At 43.3% G+C, this 22,542-nt stretch overlaps 2 protein-coding genes across 4 annotated transcripts in view; one reads left to right on the top strand and one right to left on the bottom strand.

Moving 5' to 3' along the window:
• Positions 1–8,765, top strand: part of ncoa1 (nuclear receptor coactivator 1) — a 48,963-nt gene extending 40,198 nt beyond the window's left edge. For 2 of the 3 annotated variants that reach the window (XM_072362763.1, XM_072362764.1), the window contains 5 exons: positions 83–184; positions 677–1,070; positions 1,566–1,728; positions 1,807–1,984; positions 2,085–8,765. In XM_072362763.1, the coding sequence (XP_072218864.1) occupies positions 83–184; positions 677–1,070; positions 1,566–1,728; positions 1,807–1,984; positions 2,085–2,264 (1,017 nt within the window). In that variant the 3' untranslated portion in view covers positions 2,265–8,765. The remainder of the gene's footprint in view (positions 1–82; positions 185–676; positions 1,071–1,565; positions 1,729–1,806; positions 1,985–2,084) is intronic. The other variant, XM_072362765.1, reaches the window with a different exon arrangement.
• A 2,341-nt stretch (positions 8,766–11,106) lies between these two features.
• Positions 11,107–19,443, bottom strand: unc93a (unc-93 homolog A). Its single transcript, XM_072362161.1, has 8 exons — positions 19,317–19,443; positions 18,094–18,275; positions 15,855–16,084; positions 14,689–14,814; positions 14,394–14,605; positions 13,235–13,370; positions 12,544–12,675; positions 11,107–11,612 (listed from the first exon to the last, which is right to left on the bottom strand). The coding sequence occupies exons 1-8, from the start codon at positions 19,404–19,406 to the stop codon at positions 11,323–11,325; spliced, it is 1,398 nt and encodes a 465-aa protein (XP_072218262.1). The 5' UTR covers positions 19,407–19,443; the 3' UTR covers positions 11,107–11,322.
• Between the last annotated feature and the right edge of the window lie 3,099 nt (positions 19,444–22,542).

A 22,542-nucleotide genomic window follows, 5' to 3' on the forward strand; every position in this document is an offset into this window, starting at 1 on the left:
TAATATTTCAGCCTGTTATCCACTTCTTTCTTTGCTACATTCGTCATCCTTCCGGTCCGATAGATCCTTTTTTTTGCCCCAGCTTCAGAACAGGCTGGCAGCCATGACTCCATTTCCAGGAGGAGCCCAGCATGTGAACATGGGGATTCGTCAGGGGGTCCAACAGCCCCAGATGCCCTCACAAGTGAGTCCCAGTGACTAACAACACCACATGTTTCCATGGATTTAGCTACTTAGCTGAAATCTCCCTTAAAGCAGTCATAATCGCTGTTTTTTACACCAATAATGAACTTGTTTCACCTTATTGTTAACTTAAAGTCTGCGGTTTATTTTCACCGCTTTCATTACCATTTCCAACTGAGACCATCCATCAGCAGCCTGCAGGGGGTCACATTACGCCCACTTCAGGTTACGCCCACTCGTACTTTGAAAGAGAAACTGATCCTGGAGGGAGAGTCGATCTCACACCTCACTTGTATCAGAGCAGAAATGTTGCTGGTGCAGCGTTTGGGTGTAAAAGTACTGCGCTGAAAAAGCCCTCGTTTCTTTCCACAACAGTTCTCCAGGCTTTCTGAAGGTCTTTCGCGCTGATTCTTTGGACTCGGGCTGCTTTTTCACTCATTTTCAGTCCAGTGCTTGTGTCTGAACTCTAAGCTGCTCTGTTTCCTCCCGCCAGCAGCCGCCGCTGAACGCTCAGATGCTGGCCCAGCGTCAGAGGGAGCTCTACAGCATTCAGCACCGTCAGCGCCAGCTTTTCCAGCAGAAGGTCATGCTGATGAGACAGAACATGGCGGGCGCGCCGACCGGGGCCGTGGGGCCCGTTGGAACTGCCAGGATTCCAAAAGGCCCCCCCACGACGTCCCAGCAACAGTTCAACTTCCCACCAGGGTACAACCCGATGGCGGGAAACACCCCTACCTCACCAAGTCACTTCAGCCCTCTGGACAGCAAGCTGTCCGTCAGAGTTCCCCTGAGCAGCCAGGCGCTGATGGGCGGCGTGCAGGGCCAGTTCAACACCACCGTCAACTCCTCAGTGCAGCAGGGCCTGTTTCAGCAGTTCGGAGGGTCCGGTGAGTTCAACAAAGGAGTTATTTCCTCAGGTCAGGGTGCTCCAGTCTGCAGCAGCTGGCATTACTGTCCACACTCGAGTCTCGTTAGCTGGTGCCATGTGTTTTCAGGTGTTTGAGGTGTGGTCGGGGTTTTTTTTCATCGGAGGAGTTTCCTCCTCACTGCAGGAAGTCAGGACAGGCACAAGGTGGTGCTAACAATACCAAAACTGCCTTTTAATTCCCCTTTTTCAGCATTTCTCCCCCTTTCAGTGGAGCATCCTAAGGCTACATGATAACTTTAGGATAGCTTTGATTTTGTGTGTAACTCCAGAACAGCTTTGTTTGGATCTGAAAGGCTAAAACAACATCAGCAAGCAAGAAAATGACCAAATGTCCCAGAGGGGAGTCACAAAACCCCCCCACAGACAAACTTTCTTTATCCAAGAGAATCCAAACATCAAAGACTTCACCTTATTAAAGCCAAATGATTCAAGTTAATCTGTTTCTTTGCCACAGCTGTGGTTCAACAGGACCCATCGTTTCCTCCTGAGATGAGTCCCACCAGCCCGTTGTTATCACCTCAGAACTCCACCACCCAGAATCCTCTGCTTCAGCAGGCCCCACCTCCCGGCTACCAGGCAGCAGACATGAAGAGCTGGCAGCAGACGGGCATCGACAGGTAAGGAGACTGCGCTGGCAGCTTGTGCCTGACAGGTGTCGGCTGGAAGCCACCTGACATCAGCTTTCTGTGCCTCAGCCTGTTCAGCCAGTCGGGTCAGAGTGCCGCGCAGCCCTTTGGCCAGCAGGGGGTTTACAACAACATGAGCATCACGGTGTCCATGGCCGGAGGCTCGGGTGGCGTCGGATCGTTGCCTCCCATGGGGCAGACGGTCGGCATGAGCAACAGTAACCTCAGCAACGTCAGCGACCAGCAGGTGAGTTTCTCTGTCTTCTGTCTGTTCCTGATCAGAACAACGCACCATAAATCGGCTTTTTGCTGTCCGACATCAACGCTTTGGGCCTCTGCTCCCGCAGGTGCAGCAGGTTCAGGTGTTTGCGGACGTCCAGTGCACGGTGAACCTCGTTGGCAGTGACTCTTACCTGAACCAGGGCTCCATCGGGGCCGCGGCCTCCCAGAAGGGCCCGGGAACGCAGGGCTCCCAGAACAACCAGGCCCAGCAGAAGAGCCTCCTCCAGCAGCTCCTCACTGAGTGACACCCCCTCCCCTCACCCCCTCACCCCAGCTCTCCTGCTCCCTCTACTTCTCACTTGTACGCCTCCTCCTCGGAGCTCGGTGCACCAGACCCATCGCTGTCTCTGTCTCACCTCTCGGATGGATGGATGGATGAATGGATGTTTGGACGGCCACAGATTAAGCTCACAGAGGTGTGGCTGTCAGTGGAGCTACGCAGCCTAACCACTTCTTTGCGGAGGGATTCGGGGCTGGTGGTTTTACCGCCCAGTACTTAAAGAAAGTCAGAAGGAGCAGCAGTGTATTTAAACCTGCCTGTCTAATCTGTCTGACAACCTGTCTGTCTGCCTCAGCCTATTAAAGGCAGTGTTGTCTTGCTGCTCATTCCTCGGTGACCTACTTCCTGCTTCCTGACCCAAGAACACAACTGCGACGTCATTGTAGATTTGCCAAGTTGTCGTCACTGTCAAATCAGGGCCGACCTCCTTTTATCTTTGTCTGTCTGTCTGTCTGTCTGTCTGTTTGTTGTCGGGCCGTTGCAGCAGCAGCATCTTGGGAGCGTGAGCTGCTGAGCTCAGCGTTTGAGCGTGGGACTAACCCACGCAGCAGCACCTCTGGCTTTTGTTTCGGTTCGTTTTTGTCCTCCTCTACCTGTCTCTCAGCGATGTGGGAATGTTAAGGTTTCAGACCTCTGCGGCATTGTGGGATAGAAGCTCAGTATCAGCTGGTTCTGTTACTGTTTCTCTCTGTCAGCTACAGTGCCTGGTGGAAGTGGGAGTTTTTCACAAGCTCTGCTTCTTCTTCTTCTTCTTCTTCTTCTACATATTATTCTATTGCGTCTTCTGTTATTTTTTGGGGGTTTGTTTGAATTGTTTTGTTTAAAATCTTCTGCTCTCACCGTCGTCATCATCTTCGTGATCTTCAGAACAAGCTTTGACAACAGCCAGGACGGATGGACTGACGGATAGACTGATGGATGGGAGTCAGATGGGATGCTGCTCACTTTGGAACTTAGATGTCTTTCTCCCACCTGGGAGGAGGTTGTATTTTTATTTTTGTCAAAGTATAAAGAAATACTGTTATGATTATTTAACTGTCTGTCCGTCACATTTTACCCTCACCTCAGCAGCTGTGAATACGGAGCCCTGGCGGGTTCTTTCTCTCTTTTTCTGTGTATCTTCATGCTATCTCTCAGCCTATCAGTGTTGTTTGCCATGTGCACCATGCAGGCGGGTAGTATTGTACAGTAACAGAAGGACAAAGACTTGGGGGATGAGCTCACTCTTTTGTTGTAACCGCTTTCCTCAACAAAAAAAAAGACAAAGTGTAATTAATTGATTCCTCAGAGCGGAAAAACTCTGTTTAATGTGATTCGATTCGGGTTTTTTGCTTTTAAACCAGCTCTAATAATGTTTGAGATTATCTTTGGCATATTGTAACACAGCTACATGTTTCAGTGGAGGAGGAATCTAATTCTGGCTTCCAAAATGTGAAAGAAATGACACCAATTTGATTATTTGTTTTAATTAGCCAGACCTCGCTCCCTCTGGCGTCCCGGCCAGCGCTCCGAGCAGCCACTCGGAAAAGAAAAATGCTTTTCAATGCTTTGTTTTCTCTTGTGGTAACAAGGGGGCTAGTTAGCCATCTTTTCTTGCTTTCTCCTCCTTTTTTTTACTCTTATGTATGGACAGTACTTTCAAGGAAGTTTTCAGACAGTACATGTGTTTGTAACCATTGTATAAAAAGATTATAACGACGCCTGAAGCGGCGGCGTTTGCCGTGACTGCCCGCGGCGGTCGCTGCAAACGGCGCTCTTTTGGTTATCGCTCCTATATATTGACATTTAAGTAGAGCCTTTAGTAATAGAAGTTCCTAACAAAGATGTGATGGGTGATTAATTTAAAGCTGAATTTGATTCAAAACAGGAAGGGTTGAGTCGCAAAGAAAAAAGATGTATTCCTTAATTTCCTCCTGCACACCTGTTGGACGAGTGGCGTTCCCACTGAGGATTCCTGTTGTTCCTCTCGCTCCACCTCTGGTTCATTGATGAAGCGTTCACTCCACTGGTTACACACACGTACGGTTTTCTGTTGACTACTGTTGCTCAGTCAGACACTGTCTCTGTCAGCGATAACAAACCTCTTTTACCAAGAAAAACCCACTTTTTTATGCACAGAAACCCTGCTGAGACGTTGCCTCTAAATATTCTTTACATGACTAAATTATTTGAAAAGTAGCCCCGCTGTTCTCTGGATTAGGCATGTGGAAGCGTATGAAATTAGAAAAATTGGCCCGTACACCCAGAGGTTTCGGTTTGAAAGGAATGAACTTGTGCTTGTTTTTTATCAGCTTCCTGTCTTAACCACGGCTGATTTTGTCAGGGAGCGTCCAGTGATGTGTAACGACCGCCAACATCCTCAGTGATTCTTTTGCCTCCTGCCACGTCTGTACATCAGCACAAAACCTGACGCTCCCTGACAGAATCAGCCCAGTCCGAGTCCCTGTTTCTCTTTTTCTTTCTGCCGTGGACGACTGGAGACGAGTAGAATCTGTAAATGAGCTTTTTCAACTACCTAACTCATCACTCACATTAGGTCAACAAGACTGATGCTGATTCCGTGGAATAGGGCTTTCCTGTATTTTTACAGAGATACTTTAACCGTATGCAACATTACTCCGATGAAGAGGGATAGTATGCAAGGTCGACATTCCACCCAACAGCTCCAGCAGCAGTGCTGCACGATGTGAGATCGCCACGGGCAAACAGTGGCCCAGGAACAGCGACTGTGCTCAAAGGTTCCCTCCAAAATCCAGGAAAAGTCGGACTCTCGGACAGCGAGGCCGTTAAACGCGCTCAGAGCTTCCTGGCAGGAGCAAAAGCAGTCGTTTTACCGCAGAACGCAGCTGTTTCCCGGCCACCTGGATGTTTTACAGAGTCCAAACCCACCCTTTGAAACACAAAAGTCACACACGTTATCACAAAGTGACCCATTTAGGCCTCCGTAGACTCTAAATTAAGCCTCAAAGATTGAATATGAGTGAAGATTTTTCAGAACTTATTCCCAAAGAGGAAGATCGCCAGTTGTCAGATTTCCCGCAGCCAAAAGTAACTTTTTCACACTTTTTCTTTGACTTGGACTTAACTGTGATGTAAAGATGCAGATTTTCCTGCAGATTTCAGTCGTTTCAGCTCAAAAAAGCATCGTTTCACGTCTTTAAAGTGTTGTAGCATCGCAGAGGAGCGGGCAGCTTAACATTCTCCGCTCAGGTCTGCAGGAAAAGGGGAAAACGCGGACGTTTTGCTTCTGTCAGCCAGCTCCAACTTTCTGAAACCGTTTGACCGCGTTAATGAAGGTTAAATTGGGACAAAATGATCAGATTTGCACTGAAATGGAAAGCTTAACCAGCTGATTCCCATGTTTCTGCACCGCTGTTTGTCCAGCCTCAGACACCGTTTGGTTTCTGGACTGATTTCACTCGTCCAGTATTGCCCCCCCCCCCTCCTCTCACCTTTCTGCATGGAATAGGCATTCCTATGGAAGTGGTTTCCTCTACAACCCTGTTCAATGGAGAAACTCAGCAGCTTTTCCTGCACCAAGAGCAAAATAACACATGCCAAATACATCCAGCGCTTATGTCCGATGTTTTTATGCAACAGGAAGGACAGTCCCTCCTTCATCACTACAGCCAACAGGTACCAGCTTCGGTTCTTTTCTAACGTTTGATGTTAACATGATGTACATAACAGAGAAATGTGAATATGTTTTTGTTCAGAATCAACAAAAAAGTAGTGCTCCGAGTTTGTGGTAAATAACTACTCGCCTCCGTCATTGTTCTTATTTTCTGTTTTGATTTTTCTACTTTATTTTTTATTTTTCTGATGATGTATGTATGTATATGACTATCAGTGAGTGCGTACGTATGCGTGTAAGTGATTAATACTGTATATCTGGTGTTCACTAAGATGGAGAAGATGTCCTGTTCGATCCTTTCTTCTTTTACTCTTTCGACCCTGCACAGTACCTGTGGGTGTTTCAGATGACTATGCCAGAGAATGGTTTTTAGCGACTGCTGAATGTGATTTTACTGAGAGAGAAGCAGCGTGGACTGGCTTTTTGTACGGGTTAATTTAAAGAAAAGAAAAAAAAGGCCATATTATTTAATTTTCTCTGTTGTCAGAAGTTTAAGCGGATCTGGGAGAGTGGAGCCTTGGTTTTTACGGAGAAGCATCGCCCGCTTGTTTAGCTCTTCTTCTTCTTCTTCTACTTCTTCTTCTTCTTCTTCTCTGTCTGACTGATGTAGCCTTTTTTTGCATTCGTCAGTAGTAAACGACCAAAGCTTCGACGTGTTTGACAGATATCATATGCAAACCTCATCATCACTGGACAAGACATAATGTAGCGCCTCTTTGTTGGTTTCTGTCCTTCTCACACGGCGTCGTTCTGCACGTCCGCTCGTCCTTCCTGCCTCGTATTTATATATATATTTTTTGTCTTAACACTGTCTGTCTTTCGAAGTGGCCTATCAGCAACAAATCCCTGTGATGTCCCAAAGTTTGGTCAGTTAAGACTTTGCCAATGAGGTCTTTCGAGCCTGAAGTGCTATCACTTGTTTACAGGAAAAAAAAGAAAACCAACCGTCAGCTATGCACCTTACTGGAACAAGCATTTCCTCACATGTATGTAGACTTAACACTGGAGCAAGTCATTCATTTAGAGATCTTTCTAGTTACTTTACAACAAAAAGCCCCGACAGTGGGAGTATTCCTGTTAATATCTGATGACCTCTTTCAGCTTTCAATCTCACATTACCTGAATACTTTATACCAAACTTGAGGTGCCTCGTGTATATACTTTCTGCAGTAAAGTTGCTCCTTTGCTGTTTAACAGTAACCTTGTTAACCAGGGTTTTTTTAAAACCTTTTTTCACCTTTTTAAAATGAAAAATAGTTTACTGTATAAATGACTTTTTTACACACGCAGAAGATTAATCAGACTATCCCAGGAACTTGCAAATACAATCTAATTTTGCACTTTATATCGGATCCACTTGGAGTTAAAAGGCCATCAGAAACCGTCTCAATCGGATCAACATTTGGAGATTCGTCCCCTGAATGTACCAAGAAAATGTTAGATAGTCGTTTTATTTAAAAGTCAAGGAATTGCTCAGGTTCTTAAAAGGAGAACTTGGCTGTAGAGGATACCCATCGTCCAAATGACGGCTAAAAATTGTACACAGCTGTTTGTAAATGGAATCTCAGTGTCTCTTTCTGTCTTTTCTCTTACGCCAACCGATCCTCAGTATAAGTACTATGCTAATCTTCTTCAGGTGACATCCCCGCCCTCTTCTCCGCGCTGTTCTCTACTGTTAAAGCCTCCTTCAGCTTGAACTCTCAGAACATTCCTGCTCTGTAGCTGCCCGCCGTTCGCTTCCCTCTCCGGACGCTCGCTTCCTGTTTGTCAAACGTTAAAGAGCTGAGCTCTCTCTCAAAAAGAAACGGTTGTGCACTGACGTGATGACGACACACCGACCGCGTTGCGCGTCTTCTTCGTTTTGCTGGTCTCGTATGTCGTCTTTGTCTCGCCTGGAGCCGATACCGGCCTTCGGTTAAGGCCCGTCGATGTCCGTAAAAGTCACGATTCTCCACTTAGAGGCTTGTCATCGATCTGAAATGGACTCTCCAAACTCTTTGTACCTCCCACTCATTCCTGGTCACCACAGCATCAGTTGTCAAGTATTATAAGTGCTGCCTTATGGGGACTGAGGCTGGATATGGGTCATGGATTTTAAAGCAAGGCGTAGTATTTACTCACCACTTTGTGTTTTCTTTTGTTTAAGGGGGGCGGGTGGTGATGCTTTTTCTGCATAATTTAAGAAAAAAAAAGACCAAGGCTCCACTTTCTCCCCTGTACAAATTAATATAAATAGATATATAAATATATATTATACATTTTACTCATTTTTGTCCAGTTTTGTATATTACACTCATGTAAAGTTTGTTTTTAAAGAGGCATCGGAGCAGCTATTACAAGACAATGAGTGACAATGTTTATCTGGGAGAACTTTATGCATGTTTGTTTTTTTTTTTGTCTTTCACTCTGTCTCTTTTAAGTACCCCCCTCAACCCTCCTGTTCAGGTGTGTAACGTGAATATAAAGAAATCTACCTTTTCTTTAGAATGTTGTAGACAATCAGTCTCAGGCCGGGTCCAGTCCCTGCGGGGAGTGAGAGCCCTGGGGGCTAACAGACAAACAAAACTCTCTTTATTTTCATCTACTGGAAGTCTAAATTCGGAGGTTTGTTCATTCATATGTTCGTGGCTGCTCAAGTTTACACACACACATACACACACACACATTTCTCTACTACACTCAAAACACAAACACCTCGTGCATTTGATCCCTCTGCTTTTTTCCAAGGTGAGGATGCCAACCTTGAGGAAATGATGCTTTGACTAACAAATCTATAACATCTATGAATGTGGGAATGCAACACATTGCAATAAAAGCACCATTTGAAATGCAGACCCTTGTCCCTCTAAGTTCTTTATCACCCTGATATCACGAACTCAGTGTTTAAACATCGATTCTCCCCTTATTTCTCAATATTTTGCCAGAAAAATGGGAATTGGATGCAGCGATTTACTTATAAACAGAGTTTGTACAACTGAATGAGCTTTAAAGTGAATATCTGGTCTGAGCTCCTTTATTCTCCAACTCAGCCTGAACCCTCTGAGACAAGCTTTCTGTCATTTCTTTAAGGAGTCTTCAGGAATAGTTCTCCAGGCTTCTTGAACCCTTGTTTATATGTGAATTACATCCCCAGCTTAAAGGAATTTTGGTCTGTTTTGTCCAAATCCCAAACAAACCATAACATGACTATTTTAGATCTTCTTTTCTGCATCGTCCCTCGCCAAAAACACAACACCCACCCAGCTCAAACTGCCAGAATTGAAGCGTAGTTAAAGAAAAACTGAATGGTGGGAATACATTCAGTTTTTGTCCTTTGGGCTCTTTGTTGCCATTTATGAGGTAATCTCACAGCAGACTGTCTGGGGGTCTTGAGCCACCACTTATTTTTGCAAGTGATTTATTTAAACATATGCAAACATAAAAGATCAATGCAGTATATACACTAAATATACCGACCGCTTTCTACACAAGCCTGCTAATGATGTACTGATTTGAATCGGGTGTGTTGAAGCAGGGAAATATCTAAAATCTGCAGGACCGACTTTGGACATCCCTGATTTATGCTGTAGGGCAGGGATACCCACACCCGGTCCTCGAGGGCCGCTGTCCTGCAGGTTTTAGATGATTCCCTGTATCCACACAACTGATTCTGATCAATACATCATTAGCAGGTGTGTTGAAGCAGGCAAATATCTAAAACCTGCAGGACAGCGGCCCTCAAGGACCGACTTTGGACATCCCTGATTTATGCTGTAGGGCAGGGATACCCACACCCGGTCCTCGAGGGCCGCTGTCCTGCAGGTTTTAGATGATTCCCTGTATCCACACAAACTGATTCTGATCAATACATCATTAGCAGGTGTGTTGAAGCAGGCAAATATCTAAAACCTGCAGGACAGCGGCCCTCAAGGACCGACTTTGGACATCCCTGATTTATGCTGTAGGGCAGGGATACCCACACCCGGTCCTCGAGGGCCGCTGTCCTGCAGGTTTTAGATGATTCCCTGTATCCACACAACTGATTCTGATCAATACATCATTAGCAGGTGTGTTGAAGCAGGCAAATATCTAAAACCTGCTGGACAGCGGCCCTCAAGGACCGACTTTGGACATCTCTGATTTATGCCCTCGAGGACCGGATGTGGGTATCCCTGCCCTACAGCATAAATCAGGGATCTCCCCATCCGGTCCTCGAGGGCCGCTGTCCTTGCTTTTGCAGAACTGAACAATCTTTTGAAGAGATCCATTTCACCCTGAATCAGGTGTGTTGAAGCAGGGAAACATCTAAAACCTGCAGGACAGCGGCCCTCCAGGACCGACCTTGGACATCCCTGGCATAGATAAAGTGGAAGTGAGTAAGTACAACTTTTGGACAGGGTCTCTGTTTTTATGTCCACTCTCTGACAGTAGAGAATTACCTTCATTGGTCGATCGTTTTCTCTCCTCAACCATTCAGTTGTTCAGCAGGATGATGAGCACCAATGACGGCCCTCAGCACTTGTTTCTCTGGTTTTCATCTCAGTCGTGATGCACGGGAAGCCCAGTGCATGACATGCAAATTAATGACCAACTTATTAATTTTCTTAACCAATGACCATATAAAGACAGTTAAAAGGTTCAGTGTAAAGTAGGCTTATTGTTCACAATGTTCTTAAAGGCCAATAAAGCTCATTATCATACCATAGAACCCCTGACTGGGACGCATTTGTATGCATTCAGGTGGTCATGGTGCCGTGTGTCTTTCTCACAAACTCAGACCTGGTCACCCTGCTATTTTCTGCATAAATGAGTGAGTGCTGTTTACCTCTAACTGTGAGATACAAGTTTATTTGTGTAATAAAAGCGCATTTTAAGTGTTATTTATTTAATTCTGTAGGTTTAAAATGCGATGATTAACATGTACAGTTTGATTTGGATATAATTTACATCAGAGTAACAAATAAAGAAAACAATACTGATACAACAACCGTTAATGGCGATAGAAAAGGTAATAAAAGCTCCTCGGTAGGTTTCACAAAATAACCTTTCGGAAACTTTCAGTGATTCAGAAGACCGATATTTTACCAGTGCACGATCCACTGCACCAGCAGCAGCCATGAAAAAAAGTTAAGCTACTCAGAAGCTGGAAAACTCAACCTAAATATCCTTTTTAAAAGGTCACATCGCATGTCACATGGAGCAAGTCGGGGGACTGCAAAACGGAGAAGTTTCTAACTGCACCTTTAAGGTCTGTCTCGTCATTTTCATCATGTATTTCTTTCAATATGGCATTTACAAATATGAACATTCGGCATCAGTATCCAACCACTCGATGAGCAGCTCAGTCAGAAAATTACACAGAAACAAACCAACAAAAAAAGCAATAAAATTAAAATAAAAAAATCCATCTCTACATTTGTGTCTGGGCAATGATCATTTCCGCTTTCGTTCTGGAGGTTTCTTTGTTACTTAGGAAGTCGGCTGTTTCTGCTGGTTTTGTGGGATTCTTGTACTCGTGGTACTCCACTATGGGGTACATTATGATAGTCAGCACCAGAACAGCCAACACGATGTATAATTTGTACTCCAGGCACAAAAATGTGCTGTAGGCAAAAGCAATGACGAAACCGAGCGATTCCCACATCCGGTAGTTGGCGAATGCTGCTTCTTTGTCTGCTGGGAAGAGGACGCCGTAAAGAGCTGCAGGATAGAGAGTGAATAGCGTTAATTTCTGTCTGACACGGTCAAAAGATTATTGAACAGATCTGATACACTAACACTTGTTGTATGTGGAGTACAACTTTATTGTTGTTTCTCTATCGTTGTGGTACATTAATAAGATTTATTGCAACTAATTACCTTCAAAAGTCACTTAATTAGTTATATAAGCTCCACCTGTGTCCAGTTTCGGTATTTATACGCCTGGTCTGAAAGGACACCACTAATGAAGAGACCGAGGAGCTCTCCAAATAGGTGTCGGATAAAGTTGTGAGGAAGTACGAATCGGTGTGGTTGGATAATCATAAGATGGAAAGAATATGGCACTTCAACCGAAACTCAGACTGGGCAAGAAGAGAGTCAGAGAGACCAAATGTGACCCTGAAGGAACCTGGCGCGTTGGTCCATAGGACCGCTAAATGCCGCGAGGTCCATAGAGGTGGAGCTTATGGAGGTGTGGCTAGAAAAAAAGCCAACAACACAGTTACTGTTTCACCTCGCAGCCACCTCCAGTCTTTCTCACCAGCAGGGACTGGGAAACTGGTCAGAACTGAATGAATCAGTCTCTATGCGGTTTGAAACCGGGTCTAACAATGATCCTGTTAAAGCAAAGCTTGAGCAGTGTAAGGGGAAACATTTAAATATGTTGGAGTCAAAGCCCAAATCTCAATCCAACAGAGAGTCTGTGGCATGAGTTAAAGGGCAGAACCCACCCATCTTGAAGCAGTTTTGCTTTGAATAACGTGACAAAATCCCAGTGGGTAGATGTTTCATAGACGGATACCATGAGAGATTTGAGGCTGTCATTGCTGCAAAAGGTGTTTAAGGAGGAGGTATCCATTTTAATTCCAGGCTGTGAGGTGTACATGGATGTATGAGCATGGTGGGGATATTGTGTGCATGACTTCCTTACCATTGGTCTGAGTTTGCCAGATGGCGTCTGCCATACCCCACAAAGCAGGAAACACAAAGAAGACTGGCAGCTGGTCAGGATGAGGCTTCCAGTACAGGAGAGCGATGATGGAAGAGAAGTTGGCGACAGTGGCTGAAAAAAAACACGGAAACACTAAACTAAACCAGCAGGAAGCATCCCTTCTTATTTCAGAGAATTCACTCATATATAAAAAGTCCTGATCCACCCCTCATTTCTTTCCAGGAGGAAATAGTTCTCCAGGCTTTCTGAAAGTCTTTCAAAGTTTTTCTGAGGACATTGACTGCTTTTCCTCTCATTCTCAGCCCAATCTGGCCATTTTCCATTTTTTAACCGTAACCACTTCTGTAAAAACTGATTTATGAATCATTGAAGCGCTGAAAAAGACGCATAACTCACGGGATGAATCAATTTAGCATCTACACAGAGCAGGAAACAAATCAAAAACACTTTGTTACTGGCAGCCTGGTCAGGCTATGGTAGAGAATAAAGGTGCTGATACCATATAATGACTTTCATGCTCCTTTTCTTGCCATATATGCTGTATTTCCATTTCCATTTCAGTCATTTACTCCACCTATTTCCTGGTTTTCTGTCAGTGTATGAAGAAATGACGGGTGGCTCAAGACTTTTGCACATTTCTGTATATCTGATTAACTACAAGAGATCTTACCCAGGAGGAAGAGTGGAGCTCTCCCAGTGTACCGAGAAATTCTCCCGAAGAGGAAGGAACAGAGGGAGTTGGACGCTCCAAAACACATCATCACAAAGCCAACAAAGTGAATCCCCAAAGCACAAGTGACGTAGTTCTGCGCAGAGACACATTATATATTTATGAGCCTTCATTATCTCCGATTCAATCAAGGAAACTTTCACAGAGTTGATCGTGAAATGTACGGTTAATGGTTAATTACCCAAGTATTGGCCATAAGAGCATAAAGCTGGCTTCACACGTGACTGTTTTCTACCAATATGTAACTCCTCACAGCAGCAATAAAAGCTTTACGAGGTGGAAACGTGACTACTGTGTTTTTCAGAGCTTGTTTGGGGCTTCCTTTGCCCTGCGTTGGTGAGCTGAGCTTCAGACCTAATCCACACGTGCACAAAACCATCCACTCAATGGATTTGTAAGAACTTGGCAAAACAAGTGGAAAACAGTGGAAAAACGCCCTAATTAGTGAGAGCTAATGACTCTACAAGTCGCTTCTGGTCTCAGCTGGTTAATAGTTTTCCTCTTGTGGATTTCCACTACCGATGCTGTTGTTTTCTTCCTCCTAAGGTTTGTTTTTACTTCGGATAACAACAACTTCTTCTTCTTCTTCTTCTACTGAATTACAACCACGCAGCCTAGTCTGTTTGCCTTAACTCGTCAGTAGAAACGTCTGATTCACATTTCTTTATTGAAGCTTTTCATCAGATCACTTCAGGTTAATTTCCCTGTGGATGGAAATCTCTGAAATGTCCACTTTTAAAAGTGAAAAAGTTTTTCTCTTGTAAACTTCTTAAACTTCTCCACTGACGAGGTTCAGTCTGCAAGAATTATCCAAAAGCGTTTCAAGGTGATGTCATTAAGTACCAGAGGCAAAGAGTGGACTACATGTGAGACATTTCAGGGGTTTTAAGGGCAGCAGGATGCCTTTTGTTTGGACTGAAGGCTAAATAAAAACTATGTCTGACAGGTCTGCATTAATGTAAAGTATTAAGATCTTTAGAGGTATAAAATTACACATATGCAGCACTTCACTAAAGCTTCACTGTGAAGGTTACCTTCGTTCCACTAAAATCTGTATGGATAGATAGCTTTGATCAACTTAATTTGGGGTTCCTCTTACCTTGGTGTACTCCCCAGAAAGGAAACTCTGCTCAAAGCCGCTGTACATCGTGAGTGGGATGAGCATCAGAAGCCGCCAGTCCTTCAGGAGCCTGAACGTAGCCAGGAACGTGTGACAGAACGGCTCCCTGTTCTCACGAAACTGGCTGGTCTGCTCCTGGTCGATGTTATCCAGAAACACTGCCACGATGATTATCGCCAGCACACCCACACCTACCACAAGCCAAAGAATGGCAGGCAGGCCACATCAAGACTGGAGGCTTGGTGGAAAGTTAGAAACGCTGAACTGGACTCACCGATGTAGCATCCGACAAGTGTCCAGACGAGTCTCTGCTCGGGCCGGCTGGTGGTGCCGTTGACCGTGACGTTCAGGCCGCAGTCACCTGCTCCACAGGTCTGCAGCACCTCATCTGGGATGTTCACTGTCAGAAGACACAAAGATCACCATGGAAATAGAGATTATTATGGGTTCCACGTGCTCCAACACAGCTGTGGTGAAGGATGATGAAGATAAGCTGAGTATCTTTGCTTTGAGTCATTTATATGCTCCAAGAAGATTGTAAATGTTGGTGTCTGATGTTTGAAATCGATTTACTTTGCAACAAAGACATTTCCAAAGCCTTTACTGTTTCTCAGTCATTTTTAAATCAAGTTTTTTGTCATTGGCTGTTTTATAAATCGGGTATTTCAAAAGTCAGAGCACTACTGTTGTTCTTCCCAGAAACAGTGTCATCATAAAAGCTGATATGAGAGCATTTAAACCATCATATATAACACATACTTGGCATCTTGTAGCACACACCCTTTCTTATTCTCCTTTAAACTGAGTATCATAAACTTTACAGGTTTCTGTGGAATGATCAGCTGCAGCGGGGGTCTGTGACGAGTCACAGCTGCGTTTAATCATCATCAACTGAGCTTATAGATCCTCTCTGGCCTTTGTACGGCCTGTTTTAGATGTGGCAAACCTGCTAAACTTCTTATTCTCCCGTTTGTTTGTTATTTTGGCCGTTTAGGCCATGCATGCTGCCTCCCCGTGTTCAACCTCCATCTGGAAGCAAAGTGTGGATTTCTTTTTGGTTTGTCTTGTTGCTTTAAGTCATTGTTTCAGGTTTCATCATGAGATTGTTTTTAGAACCCAGTTGACTAATTAATAACTGAATCATAAGATTTAAGAGCATTTGTGTCACTCTGATTGGTCAAACAGCTCAGTCTGGTAAATTAACTGGAAATTATTATTTTGGATGTTCAGACCACCCTGATTGATCAATTTAAATCTCAAAAATGGAAAGATTCACTCATTCCTACACTATTTCAGACAGCAACTGCATTTATACACATAAGATGTACCTACATCCAACATGTTTGACCTTTAATTTAGCAACTATATGCCTGCTCAAATAACTAACAGTGAATGTTTTTATCCTTTTACCACAGAGTTGGGTTTGCTCTGCCTACCTACCGATATTGGTGTCCTGTCCAAAGATGAGAGACGACATGAGGTTCCCCCACACGGCTGACGACTGAAAGATGAAAAAGAAGATGCCGAAGTAGTGGTTGATCACATCGGAGCCCTTTTTGCCTTCCTTAGCGGCCTGCGCATTCCCAGAGATGGTCAGGTAGGTGCACTTTGCCGACCACATGGGAGAGCCGCCCAAACCCAGGATCACTGAGGTGGGGATGAGGGTGTACCTGCGTCAGAGAGGTCAAAATCCATCATCTTAACACAAAACTAAACAAAATATTACCTATCACCAGTGGTGCCGTGAGAAGTGAGCATCCTCTGAATTTTTGGGTGATTTATGTCCCTGAAAGGACATTTATCGGACCCAAAAGTAGCCTAGCTATCAGTATGATCTCAGTGCCCTAAATCTCAGGCACAAACTTAATCAGCCCGTCTGATCGTGTCCTCTTGTGAGAGACTTAATTCTTATGAAAAGTGACGTGATCCATGATTTTTGTGTCTTGATTTGCGTTTCCAGTCTTTTCTGTGGTTTAGTGCTTTCTTACTCATTCATATACTCTCGGTTGGTATTTTCTGTCCTGTGTTGTCATTCCACCTAGAGATCCTCAGTCCCCCTCGTCTTTTCCCCTGTTTGGTCCTCAGCTCTGCTTTTCACACCTCAGTCAGTCACTTGCATCTCTTGTTTTAAAATAAGGACTTCAGTTACCATCCGTTGGCCTCCAGACAGCTTTCCTTTGGATCTGGGTCCTCCGATATATTCACCAGACACAGCGACACTTTGATGGTCAGTTTTTGAAGGATTTTTGGAGCTCAGACTAAAGTTAAGTTGTCATTCTGGATGACTGAACAGCAGCAATGAATTTAAATGCTCTCAACATTCCTGTGAAGCTGAGGTTTACCTCATGGAGAACAGAACACCCCCCCATGTGTTAGATGATTTTTCTTTAAAGGAAAACAAGCATCACGCTGTATTGACCAAGATTTGAAACGAGCTCGTTAGGAAAGTTAAACTCTTTCATAAACTGACTTGATGACTAATTGGAGGAGTAGAAAGCATCAGTTTTCTTGTCAAAGTCACATCGGATGTAACAGTCGGAGGATATTCTGGTCTAAAGATATTCATGGTGCATTTTGGTGAGTCACCTGCTTATAAAACCACACATCTTTTAGCTTAATTTTAGCCTGAAATGGGGAGGAAAATAAGTCGAAGCTGTGGGGTAAAAGCAGCAATTCACCTTTGACTGAAAACCTGCAGGGAAGGGTGCTGAATCAGCTTTTTCACTCTTATTTTTAGGCTGTTTGTTTGTTCAAAAAAGACTGGATTCATCATCAGCTGAGCAGAAGTTTCTGATTCACTTGTAGAACTTTTGACCAAAAGGAATAATCAGTTTAATTGATATTTACTCATTCTGCTTCGGTTTTTCACTGGAGTTAACCAAATATTTTATGGTGGTTTAAGTTCGGATTATTAAATCAGATTTTAAAAGAGGGAAGAATGTGTCTGATGTTTCCCACCTGTGCAAAGTTGTTTCTGGAAAATGATAAGAAGTCTGGTAATTACCAGCTGTGTAAGGGGGTCATGGATATAAATCAGGACATTTTGAGAATAACATTCTCCCCAGTTAGTTTGTCCAAGAAGAGGCTCAAAGTTACTCACACACCATGTCCCGGCTTTGTGTCTGATGGGAACATGCAGCATCTTCAAGGTCCCTAAGAACAGGCAGATTCTACTTAACAAAGACCCGGGGATCCGGGTTTGACTCATCTCTCCAGACTTGATGCATCAATCTGTAATTCTGATACGGACCTGGTGTCAGAGTTCTTCCTGCATCATCTACACACAGGCTGTTTGAAGGCGACCAATACACCACACCTCTGTAAAATGTTTGCTTCTGATTGGTCAGTTTGACTCCAGATGGTGGAACTTACTCACAAAATTGCCCCAACTTCCCTCTAAAATTGAGCAAAATCAGCAGTTATTTTGGAGGCGTTTGTTAAAGATGCTTTCGGATCGTTTGGTTTGATCGGAAACATTTTTTTTAATTTAGTTTGATGCTTTCATGATATCCCTTTTAAGGACCATGGAGGTAAGAAATCTTGCTCCAACCTTCACAAACTATACAACAGTTTGCATGTTCAGAGATGCGAAATGAGACATTATTTTCAGGGAAAAAGCAGATTCATGGTGGCGGTGTGAACAAAAGAATTTATACTGAAATAAACACTGAGCCGTTACCATCCAGGGTAGAGGTTTCCAATAGAGTATGACACATAACAGGCCATGCCGGCCACGATTGTCCATTTACAGCCCAGATTTTTGATCATGATGGGAGGCAGGAACATGGAGGAGATGATGATGGAGGCGTAGATGACGCTCAGAGACGCCACACCCATCCCCTCCTCTGCATTCAGACTGCTCTGTGAAGCAAAGGATAAGATGTCCATCCAGCAAACGTGATGAAAGATGATTCAGCATCGGAGGATTAAAGAGATCACATATTAAAAACAGTCTGTTATAAAATAAAATCACAAATTCTACTAATACAGAACTCTACATGCTAATATCAGCAAGTTAATCAGTTTGATCACCATCAGTGATGAATACTGATTATGATTTATGAGCAGCATCGATAAGAGAGGCTACTTTTGCTAATATTTCTATTGGTGAAGGCTGGAAATTATAATAAAAACCGTCCACAGAAATACGTCTCCTGTCGTCATGGATACTTAAATTAAACGTTGGTTCGTAAAGAGGCTTCAAGTCGTGAGAAAAGTAGTTTTCCCAACATGATTCTGACTTTTTCTAAATTAATTTTTGCAGTTGAAGCAGCCTCTGGTTTATTTAATGTTTAACTTCTAATGATTTATTTTAGTGTCTTTCTTTGCAGATGATCCTCCTTAAAACAAAGTTAATGCGATTACAGGGGCTCTCAAAATTAACGCATTAATGACGAGTTAACGCCACGATCAACGAAGGCATAGATCGGGAAATCCCTTTGAGTGGCATCTATCAACCAGGAAGAGCCATATAGTCAAGAGTCTTTAGTGAAGACTGAATCCTGATTGTGTCAGTGATTTCATATCAAAATAATCCTTTTAAACTGATTTAAAATACTCTTAGGTTGAATTAATACAAAATCTCACTTTTCAGAAAAGAGGCACAATTGTAATTTAACGTCATTATTATTGTTCTGTCGGTTAAACATCTGTTCTTCATTGTATTTTGACAATTTATGTAACTATATTCGTTATTTAGGTAAAAACATTTTCATAAATGTATAGTTTTTTATCATTATCCTTCATATTTGTGTATTTTTCTTTCAAACAAAATGCATAGCTAAGTAAATATAATGTTAAAAGGTGAGGTTTTAGAAAAATGTAACACTTTTTAAAGCAAGTCCACCAAGAGAGGAAACTTTATAATGAATATCAAACTAAAACCAACTCATTTGCACCTACCTGCAGACTCTGCAGGCCTCCGTACGCCGTGAACAGAGACAGAAACCCAAAGGAGACCACCAACACATTCTTGAAGTTACGGCTGATCATGGCTGCCTTTTTAAAAAGAACTTCCACAGACAGACCCTCAAACCTTTCTTAAAAAGAAGAAAACAGCAAATGTGGGGTTTATTTTAGCATCAACCGGCTCCTACATGCAGGAGCCGCACAGTTCAAGATGAAAGTCAGACTCTGACACACTCACACACTGGAAATAGCTGTGGACAAAGTTCAGCCCCAACACAGTCACACAAGCTCCAAAGCTGTGTGTTACGCAGCAGATTGCTTATCACAGGGCCTTAAGATGGGTCGTATCAGGCTGTACTGCTCCCTCCTCTCACTGAAAAAAACTTTACAGCTCTGGAGTTTCCTTCTGCCTCCTGCACACATTTTCATCCTCTCAACCCTTTACGATCAGATTTACTGTCATGGTCTATGCCTGCAGGACGCGGAGCAAAGGTTTACTGCGTTTCTCTTCTTTTACGACATACTTTTTACAACATGTCTTGTTTTTGTTTTACAGGAAAGACGCAAACATGGGGGCACTGAACTCAACGGTGGCTGCTGCAGATAGGATTTTTTTGTGTTCTGTGATGGTTGAAATGCTGCTGCAGAAGCTTCTGGTTAATCTTTATGAGCTGAGAGAGAATATAATAACATTCTTTGTCGTTTGTGAAAAATTGATCCAGCAGCAATATAATTTCTCACTGGGAAACAACGAAGTATCACTGAACTATAATGACTCCTCTGGGTTCCATTTTTTTAAAGAAAAAACATCACTTTTCATTGTTTTGCAGATTATTTTCCTCCATCCTGGCTCTGCTAAACTGTCTTAGAAATTTACGGTCATGGATGGAGCAAAATGTTCTTAATTTGAACAAAAACTAAACAGAAATGACTGTATTTGGACAATCCAACCTTTAGATGGTCATGATGGTGCCACTGGCCTTCTTATTGTCGCCCAGTTGCAAAGAGCCTTGGCGTGATCTCTGACTGAACCTCTAAATTTGACAAACTGATTAGTTCAGTAATCAAGACGAGCTTTTTTGATTAAGTGTCCTCAGTAAGGTGAAGGCCTACATCCCTTTACACCACTTTAAGAAGGTTATTCGTGCTTTCATCACATCTAATATGGATTATCATTACTCCAATCAGCACGCCGCCGCTCGCCTTCTGACTGAAAAGAAATGTCGCGATCACATCACCCCGGCTGTGGCTTTTCTACTCTGGCTTTCAGTCCAGTCCACGGTCCAGTTTTAAGAGCTTAAACGGCATGACGCCCCCTCAACTGTCTGAACCTTTGAAGCCTAACACGCCATACAGATGTCCCCAGATCCAGGCCAAAAAGGTAAAGGTGAGCACTGGTTTTTTGGTTTAATTTTACTCATTAATTTTTAATGTTTATAGCTGTTTAAGAGGTCGATTGCATTTCTATTTGCTCAGCTGCTTTGGTCGACTGCAGCTGCTTTAGAAGTCCTATAGAAATAAACTTTGACTTGACTTGTACATCTAGAAGAAGTAACACATTTCCGGGTACACAGTCATTGCGATTGTTCACCCCCATCGTACATTTTACAACCCAGGGTGAAGAGCATTGGTTCAGTCCCCCACCCCTCTCTGAACTGAAGACACTGAAAACAAAGCCAATAAGAGAAATGCATCTTCAAACAGCCTGTGGACTCTAACCTGGACTAGAAGAAGCTAAATGTTCATGCATTTAGCAGACGCTTTTATCCAAAGCGACTTACAGACAGGGTAAGGGGGTCTTGCCTAAGGACCCCTACTGGAGACGGTACCTTTCATGCAGGGGATTTGAACCCAGATCTCCCACACAAAAGGTGGCAATCAGACCACTACACTATCCAGTCCCTTAAATGAGTGCCACAGAGGAACGCAACAGCATCGGTGTAAGATTATGAATCTCCACACTTGGAGGATGTTTATTTTAAATTTGTTAAAAAGTAAAGAAAACAGATATTTAACATCTGAACGTTGTGGCTTTTTAAAACGGCAAATTTTGATAAGAAAGTACAAACCAAAAAAAAAAAGTCACAGCTGGAACTTTGTTGCATCTCCTCTGGGTTTTTTGACAGATAATGAGATCAGATAAGATATACTTTATTGAGCGCAAGCTGGGAAATTTCTGTGTTACAGCAGCAATTATAGAGCAAAGTACTAAAAGAAATGCATACATATTGTGTCGGGGGGGGGGGAAACAAGGACTTATAAAAGAATAATTAACTAATTAAGCTGAACATGAGTGCAGTGGAGTTGCTTATAAACACAAATGATTCCTGTATCTGTCGCCGTCTGTCCAGGAAGTGATGGAGGGGTGGTCAGGATTATCCATGATGGATAGCAGTTTATTCAGAGCCCTCCTCTCCATAACGACCTCAGATGTCTCCAGTTTGTGTCCAATGATGCAGCCTGCTTTCCTGATCACTTTCAGGCTATTTGCATCGCTGGATGTGGTGATTCAGATTGAGATCTGGTGGGAGTGCTCTTTGTTCTGTGGAAAGATGAATTATCATCCTGGAAAATGACCTCGGCTTCACCAAACCTCCTTTTAGATTGATGGAATGAGAAAAGTGTCCATAATGTCAGAGTCCACCTGTGCATCTACTGTAGAGGTCATGGCTGCCATCTCTCCTGCTCCTTTACCTGACATCAGCCCCAGATCATCAGAGGCGAAAATAGATAAAATGTTGGTGCATACTTTAAAGTATTACAGCAACCAAAGCCATCTGTACTGTATATAACTGAATGAGAATCGATAAGGAAACGAATCGATAATGGAACCGGAATTGCTAAATTCTTAACAATTCCCATCCCTGCACGTGGTTCAAGAAACGATGAGGAATAGAAATAAATAACCTTTTAAAAGTGTTTGCAGTTAAAAGTTTAAGTTATCTGGGATGAATCTGCATGAAAACAGACATGATGTGGAGTCAGACTTTGTCCAATGAGTCGTGAATCGACCTCACTCAGAGTCATAATCTGTAATTATCATAAAATGGTGCTAGCTGTGATGATGTTGATCACTTTGGCAACATGTTGACTTTAGGAGCTGTTTTAAAAAGAAAGAAGTCTGTTTCCATTGACTCATCAGAATAAACAAACTAAAGTTTCTGTTTTCTAACCTGAACTTGAACTTTACACTGATACTCCATGAGATAATGTAATAGAG

The sequence above is a fragment of the Leuresthes tenuis genome, unplaced genomic scaffold (genome assembly GCF_036924035.1).
Source record: "Leuresthes tenuis unplaced genomic scaffold, fLeuTen1.0.hap1 SCAF_13, whole genome shotgun sequence".
NCBI classification, from domain to species: domain Eukaryota; kingdom Metazoa; phylum Chordata; class Actinopteri; order Atheriniformes; family Atherinopsidae; genus Leuresthes; species Leuresthes tenuis.

Excerpts from the sequence above, each read along its gene's own strand:
- unc93a (XM_072362161.1), bottom strand. The coding sequence starts at position 19,406 with ATGATCAGCCGTAACTTCAAGAATGTGTTGGTGGTCTCCTTTGGGTTT. Across the intron at positions 16,085-18,093 it reads GGAAACCTCTACCCTGGATG|GTACACCCTCATCCCCACCT; the intron begins GTAACGGCTCAG and ends TCTCTGACGCAG. Across the intron at positions 14,815-15,854 it reads TGGACAGGACACCAATATCG|TGAACATCCCAGATGAGGTG; the intron begins GTAGGTAGGCAG and ends GTCTTCTGACAG.